General features: G+C 39.2%; 1 protein-coding gene across 3 annotated transcripts in view; it reads right to left on the bottom strand.

Moving 5' to 3' along the window:
• KCNQ5 (potassium voltage-gated channel subfamily Q member 5) overlaps nucleotides 1–25,024 on the bottom strand; it is a 519,096-nt gene that overhangs the window by 16,337 nt on the left and 477,735 nt on the right. For all 3 annotated transcript variants that reach the window (XM_058734458.1, XM_058734459.1, XM_058734460.1), the window contains one exon: nucleotides 11,727–11,835. In XM_058734458.1, the coding sequence (XP_058590441.1) occupies nucleotides 11,727–11,835 (109 nt within the window). The remainder of the gene's footprint in view (nucleotides 1–11,726; nucleotides 11,836–25,024) is intronic.

Here is a 25,024-nt window from a genome sequence, read left to right as displayed (position 1 = left end):
CAGGATCCAAGAGCCTCATTTGTTCAGAGCCAGAAGCTCTTTACATGAGCTCAGTGTGGCCGCTTCCCTGAGCGATGCCACAAGTGTGTCTGATGCGTGGGATTTAAGAATTCACTCATGGATTCTATCACTCACCTATCAGACATTTATTGAGTGCCCACCACATGCCAGGCTCTGTGCTGGATGCCAGGCACACAGTGATGAAGAAAATAAATCCTGCTGCTTGAGCACTTCGTGTCTGGTAGGGCAGACTGTGTGTGAGAGCAAGGTGGTGGGAGGTTCAGGCCAGCAGGAGTGCTAACTCAGATTAGTATTAGTGATAGGAAGCAATTTCAGGACGTGACAGTCCCTTACCCTTTGTACCTCCACCTCTGGGGATTATATTACCAAATTTTTATTTTCTTTAAAAAAATTGTTTTAATGTTTATTTTTGAGAGAGAGAGAGAGAGAGAGAGAGAGAGAAAGGTGCAGAGAGAGAGGGAGACACAGAATCCAAAGCAGGCTCCAGTCTCCAAGGTCTGAGCTGTCGGCACAGAGCCTGATGGAGGGAGGACTCTAACCCACGAACAGTGAGATCATGACCTGAGCTGAAGTCAGACACTTACCCGACTGAGCCACCCAGGCACCCTATATTACTGAATTTGTCCAGGCTGCACAAATGGCCCCTTATGTTTCCAGATCTTATATTTTTGGCATAGCTGTGTGTTTCTCCTGCTGACCCCTTTTCTTACCTGATGTTGACCAGTTGTATTGACTTACTGTACTGATATGCATTCCATATCCCTCTCTTTCCCAGTTTGGATGATTCTACCCCATGACTTCTGACTCTTCACAAGAAATACAGCATCCATCTGCCTTAAAAGTAAGAGTCCTTGGACTCATTCTTGAAGTGATACAGGGCCTTCTAATTACTGAAACTTCCCCACAGCAACCTCTTTTGCCTTTCAGAGATTGGTCAGGGGATGATGTTGATCATGGAGCAAGTTTGCCACGATAACTAAGTTTGTGGAACCTGAAATTTTGGGTCACTTATTAAAGGCATATGTGTTACCTGTTTGGATGATTTATTAATGTTCCTTCTTTGTTAATACATAAACATGATTTAATAATGCAGATTTACATTTGTGTACACATTAGACTCTGAAAACCTTTCAACATTAGTTATAGAATTATATATCCCAAACTCCTTTACCCTTCTTTCATCTTAGATCAGGCTACTAGCCAGGGAAAGAGCCTCAGGAGTTCCTGGATGGACTGACCAGCACTTCTACACAGTCTATCAGATGTCCTCACTGCAGGGGCAGTCAGGTACCCCATGTGGCTGACTTAGGGATCAGCCACAGGAGCAGTTCTGTGGCCACACTGCTGCCACACTGGATGTAGAGTTGTTTTTCTAATGCTTGTTATTATTATGCTTTATATTCAGGATTTGGTAGACTCTCCTACACATTTTTTTTTTTTTTTAAAGGGGTTAAGAATAGTAGAACTCAAGCAAGAACTTCTAGATTCACACAAGTCTGCAAATGGTTAACTCTCCTCTTAGGATTTTGTGAGCACTGATCCAGTAACTAAATTTGGGAATTTTGTTTTCCCAGGAGTATAAAATTCTGCATAAACTTTAAAATATGAAGTGAATAAGTAAATAAATAAAGTACCCATACATGTTGATTGCTCTTGAATATTTTTAGTCATAGCAATGAATGGGAGTTTCAGTTTAAATTATAACCAAATAAAAGGTTAGAAATTAGAGGCTGTAAAGTAAGTGTGTCTTCAGTGAAAACACTAGTTTAATGCAGCCTCAGAGCGAAATGTGGCCACAGGCAATTATCTTTAAAACAGAAACAAACAAAAAGAATATTCCAGGGAATATATTAGCTGATTTTAAAAATACGTGCTAAATGATCCCTAAAATGTTCTTCTAACAGCGTCCTTTACTGTAACATGCCAGAGACTTGGCTGACAAGAATGTCTTAACAGTGACTTGCAAACAAAGACTCATCACCTCTGCTAAAATAGCAGAGATGCTATCAGCAAAATTAAGAACTGGTGATGATTAAACAGCTTGTAGATTTAACAAAAACCCACAATGGCAAACATGTGCCTCTTCTTCTCTATTTGTGGAGTGTTCTTGTCTGAAGGATGGAGTGAGATTTAAGAAGGATTCAAAGATGAGAATGCATTTTAGGGGATGGTCAAGAGAATGGTTCTGAGCTGCCTTTCAAAATAGGAAGAATGCAAGGGCAAGAAAACTGGAAAACCTTGTCACCCAACCCAGGGTTCCAGAGAGGCCTGATTTGCATAATCACTTGAGAGACTCTGACAAATCATCATGGGTCTTCTCTTTGCTGATCAGATCTGAGCAATTTTAGAAGAGTTGATGAGTCTTTGCTAGTTGCAAAGAAATTCTTGACATTTTATCTAGGTTCTTATTAGAATGAAAGATTCTGATAGATAATTCTAAAAAATGTTTTGCTTACAGTCTGGCTTCCAACCCTTTTGCCACTATTGAATTTTTTTTCCCAAAGTCACTGATGACCTCCTGGTTGCCACTTCCAAATGACTTTCTCACACTTTATCATCTTGACCTCTTAGCAGCACTGAACACAGTGGACCTGGCCTCCTGCTCCTAGGCACTGTCTGCTAGCCCTTCCTCCGCCCCCCCCCCCCCACCAGTTTCCCTCAGTCTGGCTTCCTCATTAGTCTTCACCTGAGCCTTCTTCCTTTTGCAGCTCCCTGCAGGTTTGTGAGCCTTAACTTCTGTGGTGACCGTCTTCTGTCTTTACTCCCATACTCTCCTTGGGATGACACTTCTGCAAAACATCTATGTCTGTGCTGATGACTACGAAGTTTGCTCCCATTCCAGATTTTTCTCTGGGACTTCAGATCCAGGGCTTCATCTGCCTGAGGGGCCCCGCCGTAACTGTGCAAACTCAACAGTTGCAACAACGCACCATCTTCCCACAAGCCAGCCTCCGTGTGACTAGCCCCCCGGATGTACCATCCTGATTCCTCCTGCTCTTTCACTCCGTCTTCTTCAACCAGTAAATCTCCAATCCTGTCATTGTCTCCTGTCCAAAGAGCTCTGGAATCCATCCTTCACGACTGGCTGGCTCGGGCTCCCAGCAGATCCAGGTATTGTAACAACAATGGCCCCTCTTTCCAATCTGTTCCTTGCACTGTGGTTAGTCATTGTTCTAAGTATTAGAATAAAACACCAGTCTGACAGATTTACGTCTGTACTTAGCCTCCATGCCTTCCTGCTTGTTATAACAGTTCCTGTTCCTCCCTTGAGTCTGACCTCTCCTCCCTATGTTCTCTACCCCCTACCAGCACATATACTTTCTTTTTTTTTTTTTTCAATATATGAAATTTATTGTCAAATTGGTTTCCATACAACACCCAGTGCTCATCCCAAAAGGTGCCCTCCTCAATACCCATCCCCCACCCTCCCCTCCCTCCCACCCCCCATCAACCCTCAGTTTGTTCTCAGTTTTTAACAGTCTCTTATGCTTTGGCTCTCTCCCACTCTAACCTCTTTTTTTTTTTTTTTTCCTTCCCCTCCCCCATGGGTTTCTGTTAAGTTTCTCAGGCTCCACATAAGAGTGAAACCATATGGTATCTGTCTTTCTCTGTATGGCTTATTTCACTTAGCATCACACTCTCCAGTTCCATCCACGTTGCTACAAAAGGCCATATTTCATTCTTTCTCACTGCCACGTAGTATTCCATTGTGTATATAAACCACAATTTCTTTATCCATTCATCAGTTGATGGACATTTAGGCTCTTTCCACAATTTGGCTATTGTTGAGAGCAGCACATATACTTTCTAATGCCATCTTCAGATCTGGTTCTTGGCAACTGCAGTTCCCTCTGCTAAACTCACACCCTTTTCAATAGCCTGGCTGGTACCTACCAAGTCACCAGATCTCTGCTAGAAAACCCCTTCTTCCAGAAAGACTTCCTGAATGCCATCTCGCACATAAGTGCCAACATTCTTTGTGCCCAAATATCCTGGACTTCTATTATTGTAGCAATATGTTGCTCTGCATCATAATTGACTCTGTACTTTTCTGTCAGCCCTTCAAAACTCTAAGCAGGAATCCATTTTTCTTGTTAATGTCTATCCTGGTGTCTGGTGCAAAGTAGAAGCTCTACCATTTTTTTTTTTTTTTTTTTTTTTTTTAGAGTGTAGGATCCTTTGGGAGGAACCAAAGAGTTTATAGTCAGGCCTCTGTGAGGGCAGGGGAGGAAAAGGAGAAATAACTTCTCCCTTTCACAGTCTTTTTCTTGGGAGGGTGCCTGGGAAGGCAGCAAGCTCATCCAGAGGAGGAAGGGGGAGAAATCTACCTGGAACATTGCCTCATGGTTGCGTGGAAAAAATGCCCTTTCAGCCCTGAGTGGCGTTACTCTGAGTGATTCCTCAGCATAGGTGGTGTGGACATACCTGCAAGGGGTAACAGCAAGTGCTTCCTGGGGAAGGAGGTGCAGGCAGGCAAGGCTACAAACATTTGGAAGTTGGGAGCACCCCTCAGAAGAGAGAAAGAAGTGCTCCTCTCCCATGATATACATGGGAGTCTGTCTGGCCTGAGTGGAGGATGGGCAGAGTAGGCAGCATGCTGGGAAGACAGTAAGGAGCCCAGACACTTGTAGGTTAAAATAGCTCTTACGTAGTGCTTCCATGTGCCCAGCACGGTTCCGAGTGCTCTGCAAATGTCAATTCAGTTAATCCTCACCACAACCCTACAAGGTCAATACTATTACCATCCTCACTTCACCAACAAGGAAACGAGGCACAGAGAGCTGACATGAGTTGCCCAAGCTCACACAGACGCTGTCATTTCTTGGATCACTACTCCTGAGCAGTTCTCAGGAGGGTGGGGGCTGGGGATAGAATTAGCTAATGGCACCAGGGTAAAGTTGGCTGCAGCTTCAACTAAAGAATTCTTTGAGTTTTCCTCCCAAACTTTATTCATTTGGTTTTCTAGAAGGCTGGTTTGACCTTCAGAAACAATAGGGTGCGTACAAGTCAAACATAGCAGATGTGGTGATTATGTTAAGAGAAGTCAAGAACAGGATATAACCAACAGCTTCTTGGTCATTTCTGTTCAGAATACCGAGTAATGTCCATTGGGTTGTTTAGATTATCTTTACAAGAAGAATAGGTTGTATGGTATTCTGATTCATTTCTTGACAACTGACCAAAATAGTTGTGTAAGACAAGCTGACAAGAGAACAGTTGTTGTTGAAGATCTCACTGAGAATGGCTTTGATCTTAGCTATAGTAATTCTATGAAAAAAATGCAGGTAAGAAGCAAGTGAGCTTTGCATCGCATCATTTTAACAGACAGAGCTCATTCGCAGATTGCCTAATAAATCGTCTACACAGCACTTCTGTGTTGCCTAGGTGTGCAAATCTAAGAATTTATTTAGCCAGTTCAGTATAGGAAAACAAATACAAACATTTCTCTTGTATTTTTAAAAATTATTATTCTGAGAACTAAAATAATAAAAAGACAAGAAATAACAAGTGTTGGTGAGGATGTGGACAGAAAGGAAACCTTATGCATTGTTGGTGGGAATGTAAATTGGTGCAGCCACAGTGGAAGACGGTATAGATGTCCTCAAAAAATTAAAAATTGAAATACCATAAGATGAATGGATAAACAGTATGTGCTATGTATATAATGGAATATTATGTATCCATAAAAGGGATGATATCTTGCTATTTGTGACAATATAAATGAACCTAGACGGTATAGTGCTAAGTGAAATAAATCAGACCGAGAAAGACAGATACTCTATGATTTCACTCCTATATGGAATCTAAAAAACAAAACAAATGAATAAACAAATAAAAAGCAGAATCAGACCTACAAATACAGAGAATAAATTGATGATTTCCAGAGGTAAGTGGGGTGGGAGGTTGGGCAAAAAGAGTGAAGGGGAGTAGGAGATACAGGCTTCCAGTTATGGAATGAATAAGTCACATGAATAAAGGGCACAGTATAGGGAATATGGTCAATAATAGTGTATAGCGTTGTATGGTGGCAGGTGGTAGCTACAGTTGGGGTGAGCAAAGCATATAGAGAAGGTGAATCACTATACTGTACCCTAAAAATAATGTAGCATTGTGTTCAACTCAAATTAAAAAATTATTATAAAAGTTACTATTCTAGAACGCTTTTATAAATAGACTTGTATTGGATATAACTTTAAAAACTTATTTATTATGTATTATTTATTTATATTTATTATTTTGAATTAATGGGCATATATTAATTTTTGTATGAAATATTACACAAGATTCTCACTTAGATAGTATTTACACAATGCCGAGTACAAGCTTGAAAGGTAATAGTCAACCTCTTCAGATATTCTCAAATATCCAGATGTTTGATATTGCGAGGGAACATATCTAGGTAATTTGTGGGTTTACTTTTAATCGGAAATTTTTGGTATTGTGCCTGAGAAAATATTTTTTAAACAGTGATAGGAAAACTGGTATCTTGCCATGTGTTATGGCTGAACTGTGTACCCCCAAATTTCATATGTTAAATCCCTAGCCCCTAGTACCTGTATTATTGTGACTGTATTTGAAGACAGGACTTTAATAACAGAAGTGATTAAGTTGAAATGAGACCATGAGGGTAGGGCCTAATCCACCCTGACTGGGGCTAGTATAAGAGGAGGAGATTTGGACTCAGGTATGTGGGAACACAGAGGAAAGACCATGTGAAGACACAGTGAGAAGGTGCTATCTGCCTGCAAGCCAGAGAGGCCTCAGAGGAAACAACCCTGCTGACATCTTGATCTTGCATTTCCAGCCTCCAGAACTGTGAGAAAATAAATTTCTGTTGTTTAAGCCACCCAGTCCGTGGTATTTTGTTGTGGTGGCCCTAGCAGATGAATGTACCATGATATAATGAAAAGTGAGTGTGTAGAAAGTTCAAGAGTTTATCAGTTTGCCTGCCAATCTGCTTATTTCCCTGCCAATGTCAACTTTCTATTTAGAAACTAATTTCTATGAGTGAATGAAAAGAGACTTAACATTATTTGAATTAAATAATTAACAAGATAAAAAAAATCATTAACAGGATACAGAACTTTTGTTAAAAGTAAGTATAATTCGGGGCGCCTGGGTGGCGCAGTCGGTTAAGCGTCCGACTTCAGCCAGGTCACGATCTCGCGGTCCGTGAGTTCGAGCCCCGCGTCAGGCTCTGGGCTGATGGCTCGGAGCCTGGAGCCTGTTTCCGACTCTGTGTCTCCCTCTCTCTCTGCCCCTCCCCTGTTCATGCTCTGTCTCTCTCTGTCCCAGAAATAAATAAAAAACGTTGAAAAAAAAAAAAAAAAAAAAAAAAAAAAAAAAAAAAAAAAAAAAAAAAAAAAAAAAAAAAAGTAAGTATAATCTTCCCTCCCATTATGGGTTTAAAACACATCTCTGGCAACTTTGTGCATTCCCACTAAATAATATTTTGAGAATAATCTGTGATAATCCTGGAGGGATTACACAAAACTAAGTATTGTTCTGACTTTTAAGATGTATTTTGGAAATGTCTAAGAACAGCCATTGTTTATTACTATAAAAAGTGATGTCATTCATTGAAAAAAAGTCTCCAAGTGCATTTGGAGAATGTAATCCAGACAAGTTAAGACAGTGGCTTTAGTCATCTCAGAGAATCTTTACTCTCAAAAATAACTACAAATGAGAAAATGGCAAATGCTCAATAAATATTAATAACCCAAACAAGAACTCCTATTTTGCTCTTTGTGGGTGCAGTAGCATTGTTTTCCATGTTGCCATCCTTGCAGTGGAATACATATTTTCTGTTATACATCTAAATTTTATTTTTTTAAATTTTTTTTTTTTCAACGTTTTTTATTTATTTTTGGGACAGAGAGAGAGACAGAGCATGAACGGGGGAGGGGCAGAGAGAGAGGGAGACACAGAATCGGAAACAGGCTCCAGGCTCCGAGCCATCAGCCCAGAGCCTGACGCGGGGCTCGAACTCACGGACCGCGAGATCGTGACCTGGCTGAAGTCGGACGCTTAACCGACTGCGCCACCCAGGCGCCCCTATACATCTAAATTTTAATTTGGCTCTTAGGAAAAACTATTATTATTGTAAGAGCACTGGAGGACAAAAGGTATATTCAACTACTCATAGTAAATAATCAAACAATCGAGAAATAACAAGGAAAATGCCAAAACAAAGTTGCTGTTTTAGAGAAGAATAATAGATGGTTTACAATTGCAATCAGCAACATACATATAAAACAGCACTTTAGGTGAGCTGTAAGAAATGGGTATGTTCGGGGCGCCTGGGTGGCTTGGTCGGTTAAGCGTCTGACTTCAGCTCAGGTCATGATCTCACGGTCTGTGAGTTCGAGCCCCGCATCAGGCTCTGTGCTGACGGCTCAGAGCCTGGAGCCTGTTTCAGATTCTGTGTCTCCCTCTCTCTCTGCTCCTCCCCTGTTCATGCTCTGTCTCTCTCTGTCTCAAAAATAAATAAACGTTAAAAAAAAATTAAAAAAAAAAAAAAAAAAAAAAAAAGAAATGGGTATGTTCTGGCCAAAGACATTCCAGTCAACTGCTATTCAGCTTATTTATTTAGCTGAATTCAAGAAAAGGACAGTTTTGCATAAGATTTAGGGATTTATACCAACAGACTCCTTTTCAGAACTGCTGATTATATGGGTTGGTCTTTTAATCATGTATTTTAAGAAAGTAAGTATTACTGTAAGTCAAATATTTCCAATTAAGTTATTAGCTCTTGGGTGTAGCTATTATGTTTTTAGAGAATCCGTGAATTTTAAGGGGAACTTGGAAATGAGTTTTTAAAAACCCAGTAAGCAGAATCTGGATATGGGAGAGAAAAACATCCCCCTTGAGTGTCACAAAGTAGCGAGCAGAAAGCTTCAGAAATTCACAAAAAGGAGATACATGTAAATAATAAAGTCCTGTTAAAAATAAGAACCAAGAAAGGATTCTGAAAAGCAAGGGAATTCTGCAAAGGACTTCACAAAAATCAGGCAAGTTTCAAGAGGATGGTACAAAAGTAAGTCTTAAGCTGCCACTAAAGTGCTTAGCTCGCGGAATAAACCTATTTCATTTTCTTTCATTCAGCTCACAATTCTTTTTACAGGGTGTGAGGCAAAAGCAGAAAGCTATGGAAGGTCTTGGGAAACGAACAAATTGGGTTAAGTATGACTTTTAGGAAACCTAATCTGTTCCCATTAGATAAGATTTTTATGGTACTTGTTGCAAGTCACACTAATCTGTGGATGAACTACTCCACCTTCACATTAAGGTGTTTGAGGGGTATAATGAATGAATGCAGAGAATTTCAAGGTGACTTCTTAGCCAGCCATGTCCAGTAAAACTTTCTGCAAAGATGATGGACTGTATCTTCTGTGCCTAGTATAGTAGCCACTTGTGGCTCTTGGGCACTTTAAAAGTGGATAGTGCCACTGATGAACTGAATTTTAAATTTTATTTAATTTTAATTCAAATTTAATTAGATTTATGTGGCCACTGGTGACTATATTGGACAATGCTGTTCAGGTCCTTTCTGTTCCTTTAACTGAAGACTTCAGGCATAATTTTACTACATATTCTTGGGTTTTCTGGGCTTTAATATTACCTAAGTCTTCTAGGTTCCCCTGGAGTAGTGTGATCATACAATTGTCCATACTGGGATACTTTGAGAAAGACAGGGAGTGACAGGGAGTGACAATGAACAATTATGATGAGACAAGAGGCATACTCTGGGATGGCCCAGGGCACAAAAGAAGGTTGGTCCCCTACTTATAGGGTTTGTTGCTTGAGGGTTCTGTTGAGAAGCAACCGAGTTTTACTTCACTTTTTTTTTTTTTTTTTTGGCCAGGGGTGGGGGAGTGCCATTACAGATAAGATTTAAGTATCTTCTAGGGGTACACATTTTCATCAACCATGATTTGCTTTGCCATCACAAACATTTACCAAAATCTTTTATAACTCATTTCTGCTTTCCCAGTGATTCCCAAACATCAAGTAAAGCGATGTCTAATGATACTAAATGACCAACTAAAAATAGCAGTAAATAATCAGTCACGCTGATCTCTGAAATTAGACTAAGTATCTGAAGAGCTATATTGGGTTGGATATTTTATGTTTTCTTTTGGCTTTTTGGTAAGAGACAGAGAAAGCCAAAAAGACCAGAGGTATTTCTTTGCAAGAGAGTCACTCTGGGTTCCCTGACAGATTAAAATTCTCCCAAAGGGATCAAAACTAGGCAGGATGAGCACGCAGCAGTTTATTTAATCCAGAAGCTGGGTTTTGGAGGGAGTGGATCCTGGAAGTATAAATGTAAGTTACTTTGGGTACGCTTTTAGCTTTTGCCATTGGGAGAGAAAGCATACTAAGATCAGTGTTTAAACTGAATATCTATTTAAAGAGTATTTAGAGGCCCAAATTCCTTCCTTGCCTCGGCCTGGTGGATGGCTGCCATGTGGATTCTCACCAGAGAAGAAGGATGGGGTTTTAGTCTCTGGAGAGGTCTCTGAACTGCAGGCTACCAGGCACATACTCTAATCTTAAACCTAACTCTAACCTGAACCCTAGCCCTACCCATGACTCCTAAAAACTAATGCTAATCCTAACCCTAAACCTAACTCTAATTCGAACCCTAACCCTGCTCCTAACTCCTAACCCTAACCTTATGGGAGGTCTCAAAACTGCAGGATACCAGGCAAACAGCCTCACCATGGCCTTAACTCTAAACCTAACCCAGATCTGAAAAAAAAAAAAAAAAAAAAAAGGAAAAGAAGATGTGGTATATATATGCAATGGACTATTACTCAGCCATAAAAAGAATGAAATCTTGCCATTTGCCACGACGTGGACGGAGCAGGAGAATATTATGCAAAGCAAACTGATATGTCAGTCAGAAAAAGACAAATACCATATGATTTCACTCATTTGTGGAATTTAAGAGACAAAACAAATGAGCAAAGGAAAAACAAAGAGAGGCAAACCAAGAAACAGACTCTTAACTGTTGAGAACAAACTGATGGTTACCAGTAGGGAGAGGGTGGGCAGATTGGCTAAAGAGGCAATGGGGATTTAGGAGCGCACTTGGCTGTGATGAGCACCCGAGGTTGTATGGAAATGTTGAATCATTATACTGTACAGCTGAAACTAATACTTCACTGTACGTTGACTAACTGAAATTTAAATAAAAACTTAAAAAACAAAAGATCAGTGTTTGACATTATATTTCAGCAGGATAGGAGCAAGTCACTGCCTAGTACTTTACGTTTCCTCTTTTTTAGAACTCAACCTGTTTTGAAACAACCTAGTGGGATTTTTTTCCTTGACACAAGATACAGAACATGGATTGGAGCGTCAAGTCATAAAAATAATTTTAAAAATCCAGCTGGATCTATACACTAAATGTCCTGAAAGCCACAAATTCTTATGGTGAGCCAATTCTCATGGAATCTCTCTGGCATGGCCTGGCATTTCAAATCCTGCCGACCTTTTATATAACGCACTTTGTGTTGCGCACAGTAGAATTTTGTATTAAGAAAATAGATTTCAGAATTTAATAGGCATGTGAATGAATAGGAACAGAGAAACTAATTATTTTAGGAGGTTTACCTGTAGGAAAAAGCACTTAGCAACATAGTCATTCACACAATCAGAGGTAGGTCTCTGACTCATTTTGTCAAAGGTTTTCCACCAACCTGATAGCTCGAATGACAGTTTTAAGCGGTGGGGTGAGGTCTTCTACTGATACGTCACACTGGCAGCCCTTTTCATCATATACATCATCAGTGCCAAGCGCTGTGTCAGCTGCAAGAGAAGATTACCAGTTAAACAATACCACCACCAGCAGTTTACAACATGTTTGCTGAATTTGTCTCACATAGGAATAGGGGGGAACTCACAGACTAAGCTTATAAACCGAGATATGTGTAAGGCCAGCCAATTGTTTTTCCCCATGTTATTCCTCCTCCTTTTCCTACAACCTCATTAATTTTATGTGATTTGAGATGAATACCTTTCTGAGCTGTTTTCCACGGGAAAGATGAAGCTGTTGACACACTGTCTTTCCAGTCGTGGTGATGGATTTGTGTTGATCCACCCATGCTCTTTTGCCCAGTTCTTTTGAAACTAACTGCCAGCATTCAAATAACAGCTGTTTGGAATTAGGGAAACAGTCTTTGGATACTTAACTAACTGGCCTGTAAATATAGAGCTTGAAGCCCATGTCATTGACCCCATTAGCCCCAGGCCCTGAACAAGTGTGTAAGCAGCTACTCCAAGAATACTGACTACTTATAGGTTACTGGAGACAGGCAGCTCAGAAGAGAGTTTGCTTAAGATAGTGCAGCCAAAGCTGAGAGATTTTCAGATTGGACAATCAAATCAGTTCTTAATAAATGGAGAAAATTAACTTTTGGGTTAATTGCAAAATTTGGAAAAGGGGGAAGGGTTATAATAAATACCAAATTAATAAAGACTTATAAAATTCATAAGGAATAAGCTCATACCATTGAAGCTTTGTTTTCAGCAACAAGATATTGAATACAAGTTAACATTTCTGGAATGGGGGATGGGTTAAATAAATATTGGTGTGTTTATACAATGGAATATTAGGAAGCTGTTAAAAATGATGTTTAAGACTAGGGACTGGGATAATGTCACAATTTATTATTTAAAAAAATCTATGTATCTTAAAAAAATCTTTTTTAATGTTTATCTTTAAGAGAGAGAGAAAGAGAGAACAGGGGAGGGGCAGAGACAGAGGGAGACACAGAATCCAAAGCAAGCTCTAGGCTCCAAGCTGTAGGCATGGAGCCCGACAGGGGACTCAAACTCACGAACTGCGAGATCATGACCTGAGCCGAAGTCGGATGCTTAACCGACTAAGTCACCCAGGTGCCCCTAAAAAAAAAAATCTATATATCTGGGATTAAGAATGATTTTATTCTTTTTGCTTGGCTATATATATATATATATATAAAATGTTTATTTATTTTGAGAGAGACAGAGTGCATGAGCATAAGTGGGGAAGGGGCAGAGAGACAGACAGAATCCAAAGCAGGCTTTGCACTGTCAGCATGGAGCCCAATGTGGGGCTCGAACTCACAAACCATGAGATCATGACCTGAACTGAAATCAAGAGTCGGAAGCTTAACTGACTGAACCATCCAGGCACCCTACTTAGCTATTATTTTCTAAAATTTCTACAATGAACATGTATTACCTTGGTAGTAAAGTAAATAAAGTAATAAAAATACACTCATGAGAGATGAGTTATGTAGCCTCTAAATACTATTTCAGCCTCCTTAAATGTTAAGGTGCACTAAAGGATTAACACCGCTTTCTGTTGCCTTTGCTCTGCCCAGTGTTCATTTGCTAAGTCATGAAAAGGAGAGAATTTGCCGTGAGTTGTCTTGGTTGGGTTCAAAATCCCAAAAGGCTATTAGAAGTCCATTCACTGAAGCAGTGCTTATATTTGGACTGCAGCTGGTGCATCATTTAGACTATTTACTGTGTGGTTACTCAGTTTATTGTGTGCTGAGAGCAGAAGTAGTGGTATGGAAAGATATGTAAATGGGTCTTCATAACCCTTCTTCATGGTCCTTCTGGTCTTCCTGCCCTCAAGCCTAGTGAGAGGGTAAGACAGAGCTACCACTTCACGATAATGAAAATAATAGCAACCACTCATTGACATTTATGCCAGGCACTTAGGTGAAGCTTCTGCAACGATTAGTTTTCTCACTTACAGCAACTCTCCCAGTTGGTGGTGATATTATGCTTGGTTTTTAGAAGCCAAAACTGAGGCTTAGAGAAGGTAAGTATCTCACGTGAGGCCACAAAAGTGGTCAGTGGAGACAGTAAGTTGCGGAGCATGTGGTTAAAATCCAGTTCCGGAGTCTGTAAAGCCTTTGCGCTTTACATTGCATTACCCAGCGTCAGCATGGGTTCAGGGTTCCATAATGGGTTCAGGAGTGGCGTGCAACATGCCAGGAGAGAGCAGGGGAGAGAGATCATCGCAAGCCTCATTGGTGCAGCATATCCTTGGGGGGTATGTTCTCAACTTCTCTCTAGAAGAGTTTGCTACAGTTTATTTTTTAAATTATTATTAGTTTTTTTAAATTTAATTTTTTATTCTTTAAACTTTACATCCAAATTAGTTAGCATATAGTGAAACAATGATTTCAGGAGTAGATTCCTTAATGCCCCTTACCCATTTAGCCCATCCTTATATTTAATTATTTTTGAGAGAGACAGCATGAGTGGGGGAGAGACAAAGAGAGGAGGTCAGAGGATGCAAAGTGGACTCTGAGCTGATAGCTACAAGCCCAATGCGGGGCTTAAACCCAGGAACCGCGAGATCGTGACCTGAGCGAAAGTCAGTCGCTCAACCGACTGAGCCCCCCAGGTGCCCCAGTTCATGACAGTTTAAATGAGAGTATTGACCCAGTCTGACACTTGGTTCTAACTCAGTGATGAGCTTGAGGGTAGCTGGCCCATTTCGCTTGATTGACCACCTACACAACACAGCCCTTTCAGTGCACAACATGCCCAAGGTTAGATGACATTCTTGCAGGAACTGTTTGCGATTTCTTCCTCCGATTTGATCCTAACCTGTTTTTAGTTGGTGGAGTGGGCTGAATAGTATTGCCCTAAAGTTCATATGCACTTGGAACATTAGAATATGGCCTTATTTGGAATAAGGGTCTTTGCAGATGTAATTAAGGTAAGGTTGAAGATAAGGTCATACTGGGTTAGGGTGGGCCCTAAATCCAGTAAAAATGTCCTTATAAGGTAGAAAAGGAGAAGATACAGGAACAAAGAAAAGATGGAAGTGGAGACTGGAATAGTGCATTTAGAAGTCAAGAACACCAAGAATTCTGGGCAACCACAAAACAGAGAGGCATGGGATGGTTTCTCCCTCAGAGTCTCCAGAAGGAACCAACCCTGGTGCTGCCCTGATTTCTTGAACCGTGAGAGAAGAAATTTCTGTTGTTTCAAGCCATCCAGTGTGTGGTAATTTGTTATGGCATCCCTAGGAAACTAACACAGTGGGGAAAACTTTTCTTCATGGTTTCTAAATCTTCACTCAAGGACAATAATGATGATGATAATAACTGTAATAAGCGTTTTTTAGGGAAATATAATTATGTGCCAAGAAATTTAATTAATTGCTTCAAATCCCACAAGAGGTATGGATAATAATATTTTATTGTTATATTTAACATGATATTAAAATGAAATATAAGCATATATTTAATATAATATGTGTCATATTATATTAAATAATGCCCTATTTTACAGACTATGAAAGTGAGGCACAGAAAGCTGAGAAGCTTGCCCATGGACAAATGAAGAGTAAGTGACAGAACCAGAATTTAAATGTGGGCAGTTGGGTTTTGGAGCTGCACTATTAATTAAATATTTCCTAACCCTGAGACTCATTTCTGACTCCTTCAAGATTTGTCTTTCTTGTCTCTCGTCATCTGGACTCCCTTCTCTTGCATTATATTTTCATCCACATGGCTGTGTGCACCTGGCTCTCATGGTCTCAGCTGAAGTGATCCCATAACACTGAGAGAGAACTGTATTCAGAGGAGTGTGATTTCCATGGCCAGGTGCTGAAGGAGACCTACAAATAGGTCCCATGGAGGCTGGATGGTCATTGGGTGCTATTATGGAACACTTTGAGATGTCCACATGTTAGCTCCCTTCAAGAAATATCAAATAATGCACTTAATCGGGATCCTCAGGACAGAATTCACAAAAGTATTTTACACTGTCCTTCAAAAAAGGAATATGTGACTGCTTTCCTCATCTGAACTCTAATGAGAGGTACTTCTAACATGGTCCCACTTCATATCTCAGAAAGCTGGGGAACACTGGAGAGGCTACAAGGAAGGCAGATCCTGCGATGCCTGTGCCAATGGCTTATCTGCTTGAAAATTCCATGTAACCAACCATAACACAATGATGTATGTCCAAAACAAATAGCATAAAATACTAGGTCCTTTAATTATGAGGTTAGTGGAAAACTTTATCAGCAGGTGTGTACTGTTACAATAGGCACAAAAGGTAAAGATAATGAAACTATAATGTTCTCATTGATTGTGAATGAAACTGGAAACATCCCAAATGATTACGAGACAGTTTCCATCCAGCTTAACTCTGCTTCACCTCGCCCCTGTCCTGTACCCCAATAAGAGCTTTAGTTTAGCCATACTGCTTACATTTAGCTTTAGTTTAGCCATACTTTAGTTTTAGCCATACAGGCGGGGCAGAAGATGGGAGTCAGTCACCAACTGCATCATATCCAAATGCACCTTACTGTGGAATATTATACCACTAATAACTTGATTGTTCAAGGCATAAATTAAATTCTCAGTCTTTAAAGAGATATTTTTTGTAGGTTAGGTCAGAGCAAATGAATAGGAAATATATCTTTGCTGGCATGTACTGAAGCAAGGGCTGAGTTAGGAATTTTTTCTCCTTATTTCAAAGCCACAAAAATGGGGAAAATGCTGTCTTTCTCCTTCATAAGTATCTTGAGATGTCCATTTTCTTTCCCGTGAGGTTAATAGCACATTAAATGTCTTTCACATGATTCCTAGAGGCTTAAGACGTTTAGTGAATTTTAAGGCACCTAGATGGGGCTACATTTTCAGCCAAGCCTGGCTGTCTGCTCTCCAATCATATCTGGCTCTCTTCCCTTGCATTCTGGGAGATGTGGGTTATGGGTACATAAGCTCATGTGAGCATCAGTCTGCACAACACCTAATCACAGAAAGCAAGATGCCAATAGAGTGAGATGCTCCCTGGAAGTCCCGCTCCCTGTGGGCAATCCTCCCAGGTGTGGGGAACCTGACCCAGTGGAAGATCTGTGCCTAGAGATAAAAGAAATTTAAAGTACAACCGTTTATCTCTCCCAACCCTCTCCTATTTCCTATTAATTAGCAGTATTCAAAATTTGCTTTCAAATACTTTGTTCCCTACATTTTGGAAAATCTATTTCACAGTGTTTGGAAAAGATCATGTAAACCTTAGGTGATGAAGAGAGAGGACGTAAAGCATATTCTGAAACTTCTGCTATATCCCAAGACTGTTTTTCTGTTCCCACTATGAAATTCTGCCATCAAGATGTAGGTAGTTGTGAAAAAAGGAGAAGTAGTTTCTAGTCACCTCCGCTTGGTCACCTCCGCTTACAGATTAGATTTATTTCTACATTTCTTAGTGAAATGATTACAATGGTTTTCTACCTTGCCTGTATGTAAGAATCAGCTGGGGAGTATTAAAAAACAAACAAACAAAAAAACCCTTAATACCCAGAACATCCTCAGGACTAATAACATGAGGAAACTGAGGGCTGGGATCCAGGACAAAAAATGACATTCCGTGGTTTCCTCTCCGCCAGAGCTTAGGAGTGTGTTTGACTAGTCTGCCATTGGATTTGGGCTAATTCTCCATGTTTTCCCCGATACCGCTAGTATATTTTTCATGGGAACAATTTGAGACAATACAGGTGCTTCAACAGAAAGAGGAAATGATTGCCAGAAAACAATTTTAAAAACATCCCTTGGCAAATTGGTGATATAGGAGCTAGGTTTCAGCTTTTTTACACAGCTAAAGGCTTCAGTTTTCAGAATCTCAGTTCGTGCTTCTATCACTCAGCCATCTGAAACCCCACTCTTTACAGGCCTTGCCTTGGCATTGTTCTCTTAGAAAGGAATCACCACTGTTTTTACACACAAGAGGCTTACATGCTCATCATTCAAAATAAAATCAAATTGTCAAAATGTAGCAGAAAATATTTGTTTTGTCTGTAGAGGAATGATAATGTCCTGATGTTTGGGTCAGTAGAAGAAATTATAAAGGACGCAGCTGACAGCTTTCATCATGAAGACAGAAAATGTTACTACCTGAAATAACTAAATTACAGTGCAAAGAAAAATGCTTGATTAGGAAAACAATGGAAAGATATAAAAAGGCTTAATATTTGTAATGCATAAAGAGCTTATTTGAAGGGATCAAAATTCAAAATGTAAATGTATAAATAAGCCTGTCAGGAGAGACCACTAGTATCAAAAAATGACAGAAAACTATTCAACCTAACTAGAAATAAAATAAATATAAATTAAAGCTATGTGAATGTATGGGTTTACACCAACTTAATTAGCAAAAAAAATAATGACTAATACTAATAATACTGAGGTGAATCTGGTGACTCTGACATTGCTAGTGACCATGTAAATTGGAACAAAATTTTATAATCAGCAATCTTATAATTTTACACCAGAGACATCTTCTTTGGAAATAATTCCAAAAAAGAAAATAAAGACAGCTTAGTACAATAATGTTTACAGCATTATTGTCCATTGTAGAGAAATAGTTATAGAAATTTCAATGTCCCAAAGTAGGAAACTGTCAGTTATGGTAAATTACAGTATTTGACCATGATGCTGTACTACACAGCTACAAAAAAGATAATTATGAGTAGTATAGTATAATATTAAAGTATGTATTTTTAACTGTTCAGTAAAATTAAAATATGAAACTAAATAGTCATGTTGATTATAACTATGTACAGTGATACATAAAAAGAAAACCAATGGAAACAGAATATATAAAAATAAAATTGGCTGTACTGAGCATGAAATTGTAAATGATTTGTATTACTTTTAAAATTCTGTAAGGAAGGGTGCCTGGGTGGCTCAGTCAGTTAAGCATCTGACTTTGGCTCAGGTCATGATCTCATGGTTTCTGAGTTCCAACCCCATGTCAGGCTCTGTGCTGATAACTCAGAGCCTGGAGCTTGCTTCAGATTCTGTGTCTCCCTCTGTCTCTCTGCCCCACCCCCGCCTGTGCTCTCTCTCTGTCTCTCTCCCTCTCTCTCTCAAAAAGTAAATAAACATTAAAAAAATAAAATAAAATTCCATAAGGAATTTAAAGATATTTTTCTATCACAAAAATATTAGAGTGGAGTATTTGAAAAATAGAAAAACAATGAGAATGAAGAAAAAAAATCTTCCCAAGTTCCAGAGCTTAAAGGAAACAATTATTATAATGTAATTATTACAGTAAAATTGAGGAGGATGGAAATTCACAATACATTTTTATTTTGGGAATTTAAATGAAGCCTATTATAAATTCTATTCCATTATGCTATGGGGAGCATACATTAAAGTGGCCACTGTTAATGGCGGTGATAACTAATTTATTACATTCTGTTATGATTTATAATTTATTTTCCAAGCATTCCTTCCTTCTGTGGCTGTTGTGTTTCAATTACCTTTCCCCACGATCATTTCCCAACACCTTAAATATCATCCTAAAATTAGAGATTCCATTTTCGTCATGTGTTAGTCCAAAGGCAATTCCTTTAATCCAGTTAGAGTTTAGAATAGCTGCTTGGGCCCTGCTGTAGTAGTGCGATTTCATTTCACTATGTCCTTGGCCAGGGCTTTTTTCTTGTTGAGTTAGATGCTGCTATGTCATCAACAAGATGTACTGGGTTCTCAAGGTACTAATAAGGAACCTAGAAAAATACTCCAGTTAATAGATATTTTGTTCTAGATGTTTTTCTTTTCAAATACTTTTTTTAATACTTTTTTAAAATGTTTGTTTATTTTTGAGAGAGAGAGAGACAGAGTGTGAATGGGGGAGGGGCAGAGAGAGAGGGAGACACAGAATCCGAAGCAGGCTCCAGGCTCTGAGCTGTCAGCACAGAGCCTGACGTGGGACTTGAACCTACAAACCATGAGATCATGACCTGAGCCGAAGTCAGCCGCTTAACCGGCTGACTTTTTAATTTTAATGTGTATTTATTTTTGAGAGAGAGAGTGTGCAAGTGGGGAAGGCCCAGAGAGAGAGGGAGACACAATCCAAAGCAGGCTCCAGGCTCTGAGCTGTCGGCACAGAGCCCGACCTGGGGCTTGAACTCGATCATGACCTGAGCTGCAGTTGGACACTTAACTGACTGAGCCACCCAGGCGCCTCTAAAACTTTTAAGTTTAAATTAAATAATAAAGAATGAGAATAATTTGTTTATAGTTTTAACACTCTGAGGCAGATCCTATTAAATTTTGGCCTATTCCCTTCCACTCCCTTTTCCTCTGCATTATCTGCTATTTAATGTCAAAGTCAATTTTTCAACACAGATTGCAAGTTGGACATCTCTGGGTGCCGTGTGAGGGAACTTTATTCGTATAGCTCAGCTTCATTCAACCTCACCTCATTATATATAGCCTTTCCATCCCAACCTCCAGCTGCACCAGACTACCAAAGGTTTCTCCAGGTGCTGTTTAGGCGTCAGTTAACTTTGGATACTCTCCCCAAGGGTAGTGTCGACACACCCCTATCCATTCTCCTCCCTGTTTTTTTTTTTTTTTTTTGGCTGGCAATCTCTGGCTGCTAAATTTTCAATCAATAGATTATATTATGTGCAGGGCACTGCAAAAACAAGGCACCCTCCTCCCCGTGGGGACAACATCAGAATATTCAGAAAAAAAAAAATTTACATTTTAGCACGCATAAAAGTTTTGCACCATTTTGAAAACTAGAATTTTATCTTGATGCTTAGCAATGACTGATATTTTGAGTTATCCAAAACAGAGAGGGTGAGCTATAGAGGGAAGCATGACAAAGTTTAGAGCCTCGGATCCAGCTCTGCAATTATAAGCCCTTCGAGAGTTAACCACCTCCGTGAAAGGCAGCCTGATGCCCGACACTGACTCAGCCGTCTTCCTCCACTGTGAGCACATAGCTCTCTGAGAGTTGTTACAAAGTATGATGCTTGATTGTTTGCAAGCCCCTTTCCTTGCTAGACATGAACTCTGTGAGGGCAGGGGCCATGTCTTTTAATTTTTGTGTCTATCTACCATGTATCTTCTCATTCATGTGCCTTCTGCCCCTAAAACACTGCATGGTTGAGAGAACACGCTCCATGTTTGGCTCATGAGTGATGAAGCATTTCCCCTAGGCTCCGTGACAGTAGTCCCTGTTCAATAATGTCTGGATTTAGGATTTTAAAATTTGGTGGTTGGGTAGATGACGTTTCACTGTGTTCTTGTTTACTGGGTGGGTCACCTCCCCAAGTTGAGAGACAAGTGTCTTCACTGAAGAAGTTGTCAGCTGAGCAGTCAGGATGGCCCTAGTCTCTCAACTTTGTGTTCAGAGATGGATGAATTCAGAGCCTTTGCCTTGAGCACTCTGTGGCCTGGAGGGCCCTTTATTTTAGTAATGATAGCTGTAATTAATTTAGCCCTTCTATGTGAGGTGGTTTACAGTACAAACTGTAATTTAAAATATAAGACTGCCAGTTTGGAAATGCTATGCTCATTTTACAGATGAAGAAACTGTAGCTGAACAAGGTTAAATAACTGCCTAAGATAGAGGCTTATTAAGGGCAGAGCAATAAAATTGAGATCATGTCTGTCTGTGTGCAAGTCTCCAATGGCTCCCCATTTTTTCCAGAGTAAAAGCCTGTCTTTTCTAGGGCTACAAGGCCCTGTATGTCTGTCTCTCCTCCATTTCCTTTCTGATATCATTTCCCATCATTTTCCCCCTGGCTCTTTTCCCTCCAGGCTTCTCTTCTCTCTCACAGGCCTCCTAGTTGCTCCTTAAAGGAGCCTGCACCTCTTCTTAGGTCTATCTTTGAGGAATTGTCTCCAGAAAACCTGGAGCCTCTTTAGCTGCTTTGGGTCTCTGCTCAGTATCAGTTCTTTAGGAGAACTACCTGGACCACCCTCTGTAAGTACATACCTCCCTACTCCACCAATCTGTGTGTCTCCTTACCTTTCGCTCCTTTTTGCTTTTTCTACAGCACTCACGTTAATATATGATTTACTTGTTGGTGTTTATTATTTCTTTTCCCTACTAGAATGTAAAATCTACAAAGGCCAGTATCTTGTTCTCTGATGTATCTCACTCACCTTGAGGAGCAGTGTGCTAATATTTAATAAGAGAACCATCAGGGTAAGGGAAGTCCCTTCTACTCTAGGATCTATCTTACTGGTTACAAAGTATAATTTACTAACTAACTTCTGGATTTTGGCCACCTTGCTGTTTTCTCTTGTACTGTAGTGTGTGTGTGTGTGTGTGTGTGTGTGTGTGATTTTTCATGACTAGGTATACTCTGAGATCCTACTGTAAAAAAAAATCTAATTTTTCCTCATAATGCTTAATTTTTACAGGATTTTAAAATAGGGTTTTCTAGGCCATATATGAAACACTCACAGCTAACGTCATACTCAATGGTGAGAAACAGTTTTTCTTTAAGATCAGCAATAAGACAAGGGTATCCACTCATACCATTTTTTAAAATCTATTTATGTACTGGAAGTCCTAGCCACAGCATTCAGACAAGAAAAGAAACTTGCACCAAAAATAATAAAATACCTAGGAATAAACTTAACCAAGGAGGTGAAAGACCTGTAATCTGGAGACTGTAAAACCGATGAAAGAAATTGAAGAGGATGCAAAGAAATGGAAAAGGATTCCATGCTCCTGGATAGGAAGGACAAATATTGTTAAAATGTCAATACTACCCAAAGCAATCTACAGATTTAATGCAATCTCTATCAAAATACCAACAGAAATCACTAAGTTGTACATCTGAAACTAATGTAACATTGTGTGTCAAGTATACTTTAATTAAAAAAAAGAAAAGAAAATAGGATTTTCCTCCAGTGGTCCATGAAAATATTTAAGAAGCAAAATAAGTTTCAAGTAAATGAATGAATAACTTTTATAGTAGAACCTGGGGAATATCTGTTGAGTGAATGTCACACACTATACTTTTATTTTTAGGTGAAATGCAACTTGTAGGTCCACTTTAAATTTTGGGTCTGTAAGTTTATGATTAGTAAATAATAGAAAAAAATTTAATATCAGTACAATAAGCAAGAGGGATTTCTCTCTAGCTATCTATATCATCCATGTTGATATAATAATAAAGGCAATCCAGATTTATTATTCCCTTCAGGAACAATGCAACATTAATGAAAATGTAATTATATTAGAGTGAGATACAGCATAACTTCATATAGTCACTTTTGCATATTGACACCTTTGTGCTTTTCCAAATGTGACATTTATTCCAGTATCTTATATTGCTAATATTGTAGGGACAAATCGTGAAATTTCAGTCATGTGGCCATTGTTCACTCAGTTCTGAATTTTAGGAGATTTGGAGTAAGTAACTTAAAAATGAGTTCTCATTAAGAATTTGGAAATCATCTTACTGAATTCCCATTGAAATAAAAAATAATTTTATAAAGAAACTTTTCTTGCACCTGTGAACATATTCCCATTAATTTTTTTTCTAGATTGGAGAATTAAAATGCTATATCATATTTGAAAAAAATTCTGAAAAACCAAAAATTTATTTTTACTGAAAAAAAATCCAAGTACACTCATCTGTGACATAAACTGATTTCAAAGTAATATATCCTCTTGAATTTTTAAGGTGATGTTCTAGTTAAAGATAGAACTTTAATATTTTGACCAAGTAATTGAATTTTCCTGTGTATTTTTTTTAACCAAAGTAGATACAATTTATATAGCAAATCTTGCTAGCACAAATGAAGATTACATAATTTAGCTGTGCTCGCTGTGTATTGTACTTTATTATTATTATTATTATTTTTGGTGCTATGACATTCTTGACAGGGAACAGAAAATTTGGGACCCAGAATAGTCCTAGTACCCACAACAGAAGTGACAAGGTACATTCAAATCCACTATCAGAGGAAGTGCAGCTTACTTTTCTTCCCCCCTAAAGACAGTTGTATCTATAGTATCCTGTGAATATCACATTCTGACAATATGGCCTATATGCTTTTAAAACTCCTTCAGCTCCATGGAAGATTTTCATAAAAAAAGAAAATACAGTTAACCTTTGACTGCACTTGACTACTTTGTTATTGGCATGGCCTAGCAGTGGTTTCCAATTTTTTTGATTTCCAGCCACAGTAAGAAATACACATACTAGTGTGATCCAGCCCATGTGTGCACACGCACGTGCACACACACACAAACTTAAGATGGAAATTCCTTTCAGGGTTAAGATGGTAGATTGAACATACACATTTAATCTTGATCCCTCAAAAACCCACTAAAACTATAGTGATGAGATTATTTTTAAAAAGACATAAGCCCATAAAAGGAACAGAAGAGGAGGCAGCAACGACATAATTTTGGAAGTGGGAAAGCAGATGGACAAGTTAGGTAACTGACTAGCTGATACCAGAGAGAAAACCCTATGCCAACATTGGGAAAAGCTGAGGAATAACAAAATTTACACTTCAGAAAACTCAAAAGGCTCAGGAATTGGCAGCACTAGGTATCTCTGGGGATAACTAAGACAAGGCAGGCTGTGTGCAATCTGTCCCACAACCTTGGGTGTATGCTCCTCTCCTTTTCCAGCAGAAGACTGAATGGAAGCCTTTGGACAAGGGGTCATCAGGCACAGTTGAAGGAGGGGTATTATACCCCAGACAAGGCTATCAAGTGACCATAAACAGCCTGAACATTGAAAACCCACTGGTACCCTGTCACCATCATAACACTGGCAGCTGGACCTTTGCTCTCCAGGTAGCAGTTTGGATGGGTACTCTCTGCAGAATGTGATCAGCCCAAGAAAAAAGAGCTAAAGGTATTGACACTGGAAATTCCCCAAGAAATGGCAACCCCAGGTCAATGCATGGTGAAGATCAAAGGTGATCAGTCCCAATCATATGCTCAGAAATTCCAGTCACCTTCGTCATCTTCCACCCTTCATTATGAAAAGACATGCAAGGTTTACCAAATATCTGAGGAAAATTTCCCAAAGATAAACACCAAAATCAACTAGAAGGAGACTAAGAAAAAGAAAATTTCAAAACACTGTCATTAATATCTTTACAGAGATAAGGTAAGAGAGTATATCTATAAAACAAACATGGAAGCTAAAATAAAGGGACACAGTAAACAGCAACATCAACAGAAAAACTTAGCAATGATA

The sequence above is a fragment of the Neofelis nebulosa genome, chromosome 6, assembly GCF_028018385.1.
Source record: "Neofelis nebulosa isolate mNeoNeb1 chromosome 6, mNeoNeb1.pri, whole genome shotgun sequence".
NCBI classification, from domain to species: Eukaryota; Metazoa; Chordata; class Mammalia; order Carnivora; family Felidae; genus Neofelis; species Neofelis nebulosa.
This window is presented reverse-complemented; position numbering and strand designations above follow the sequence as displayed.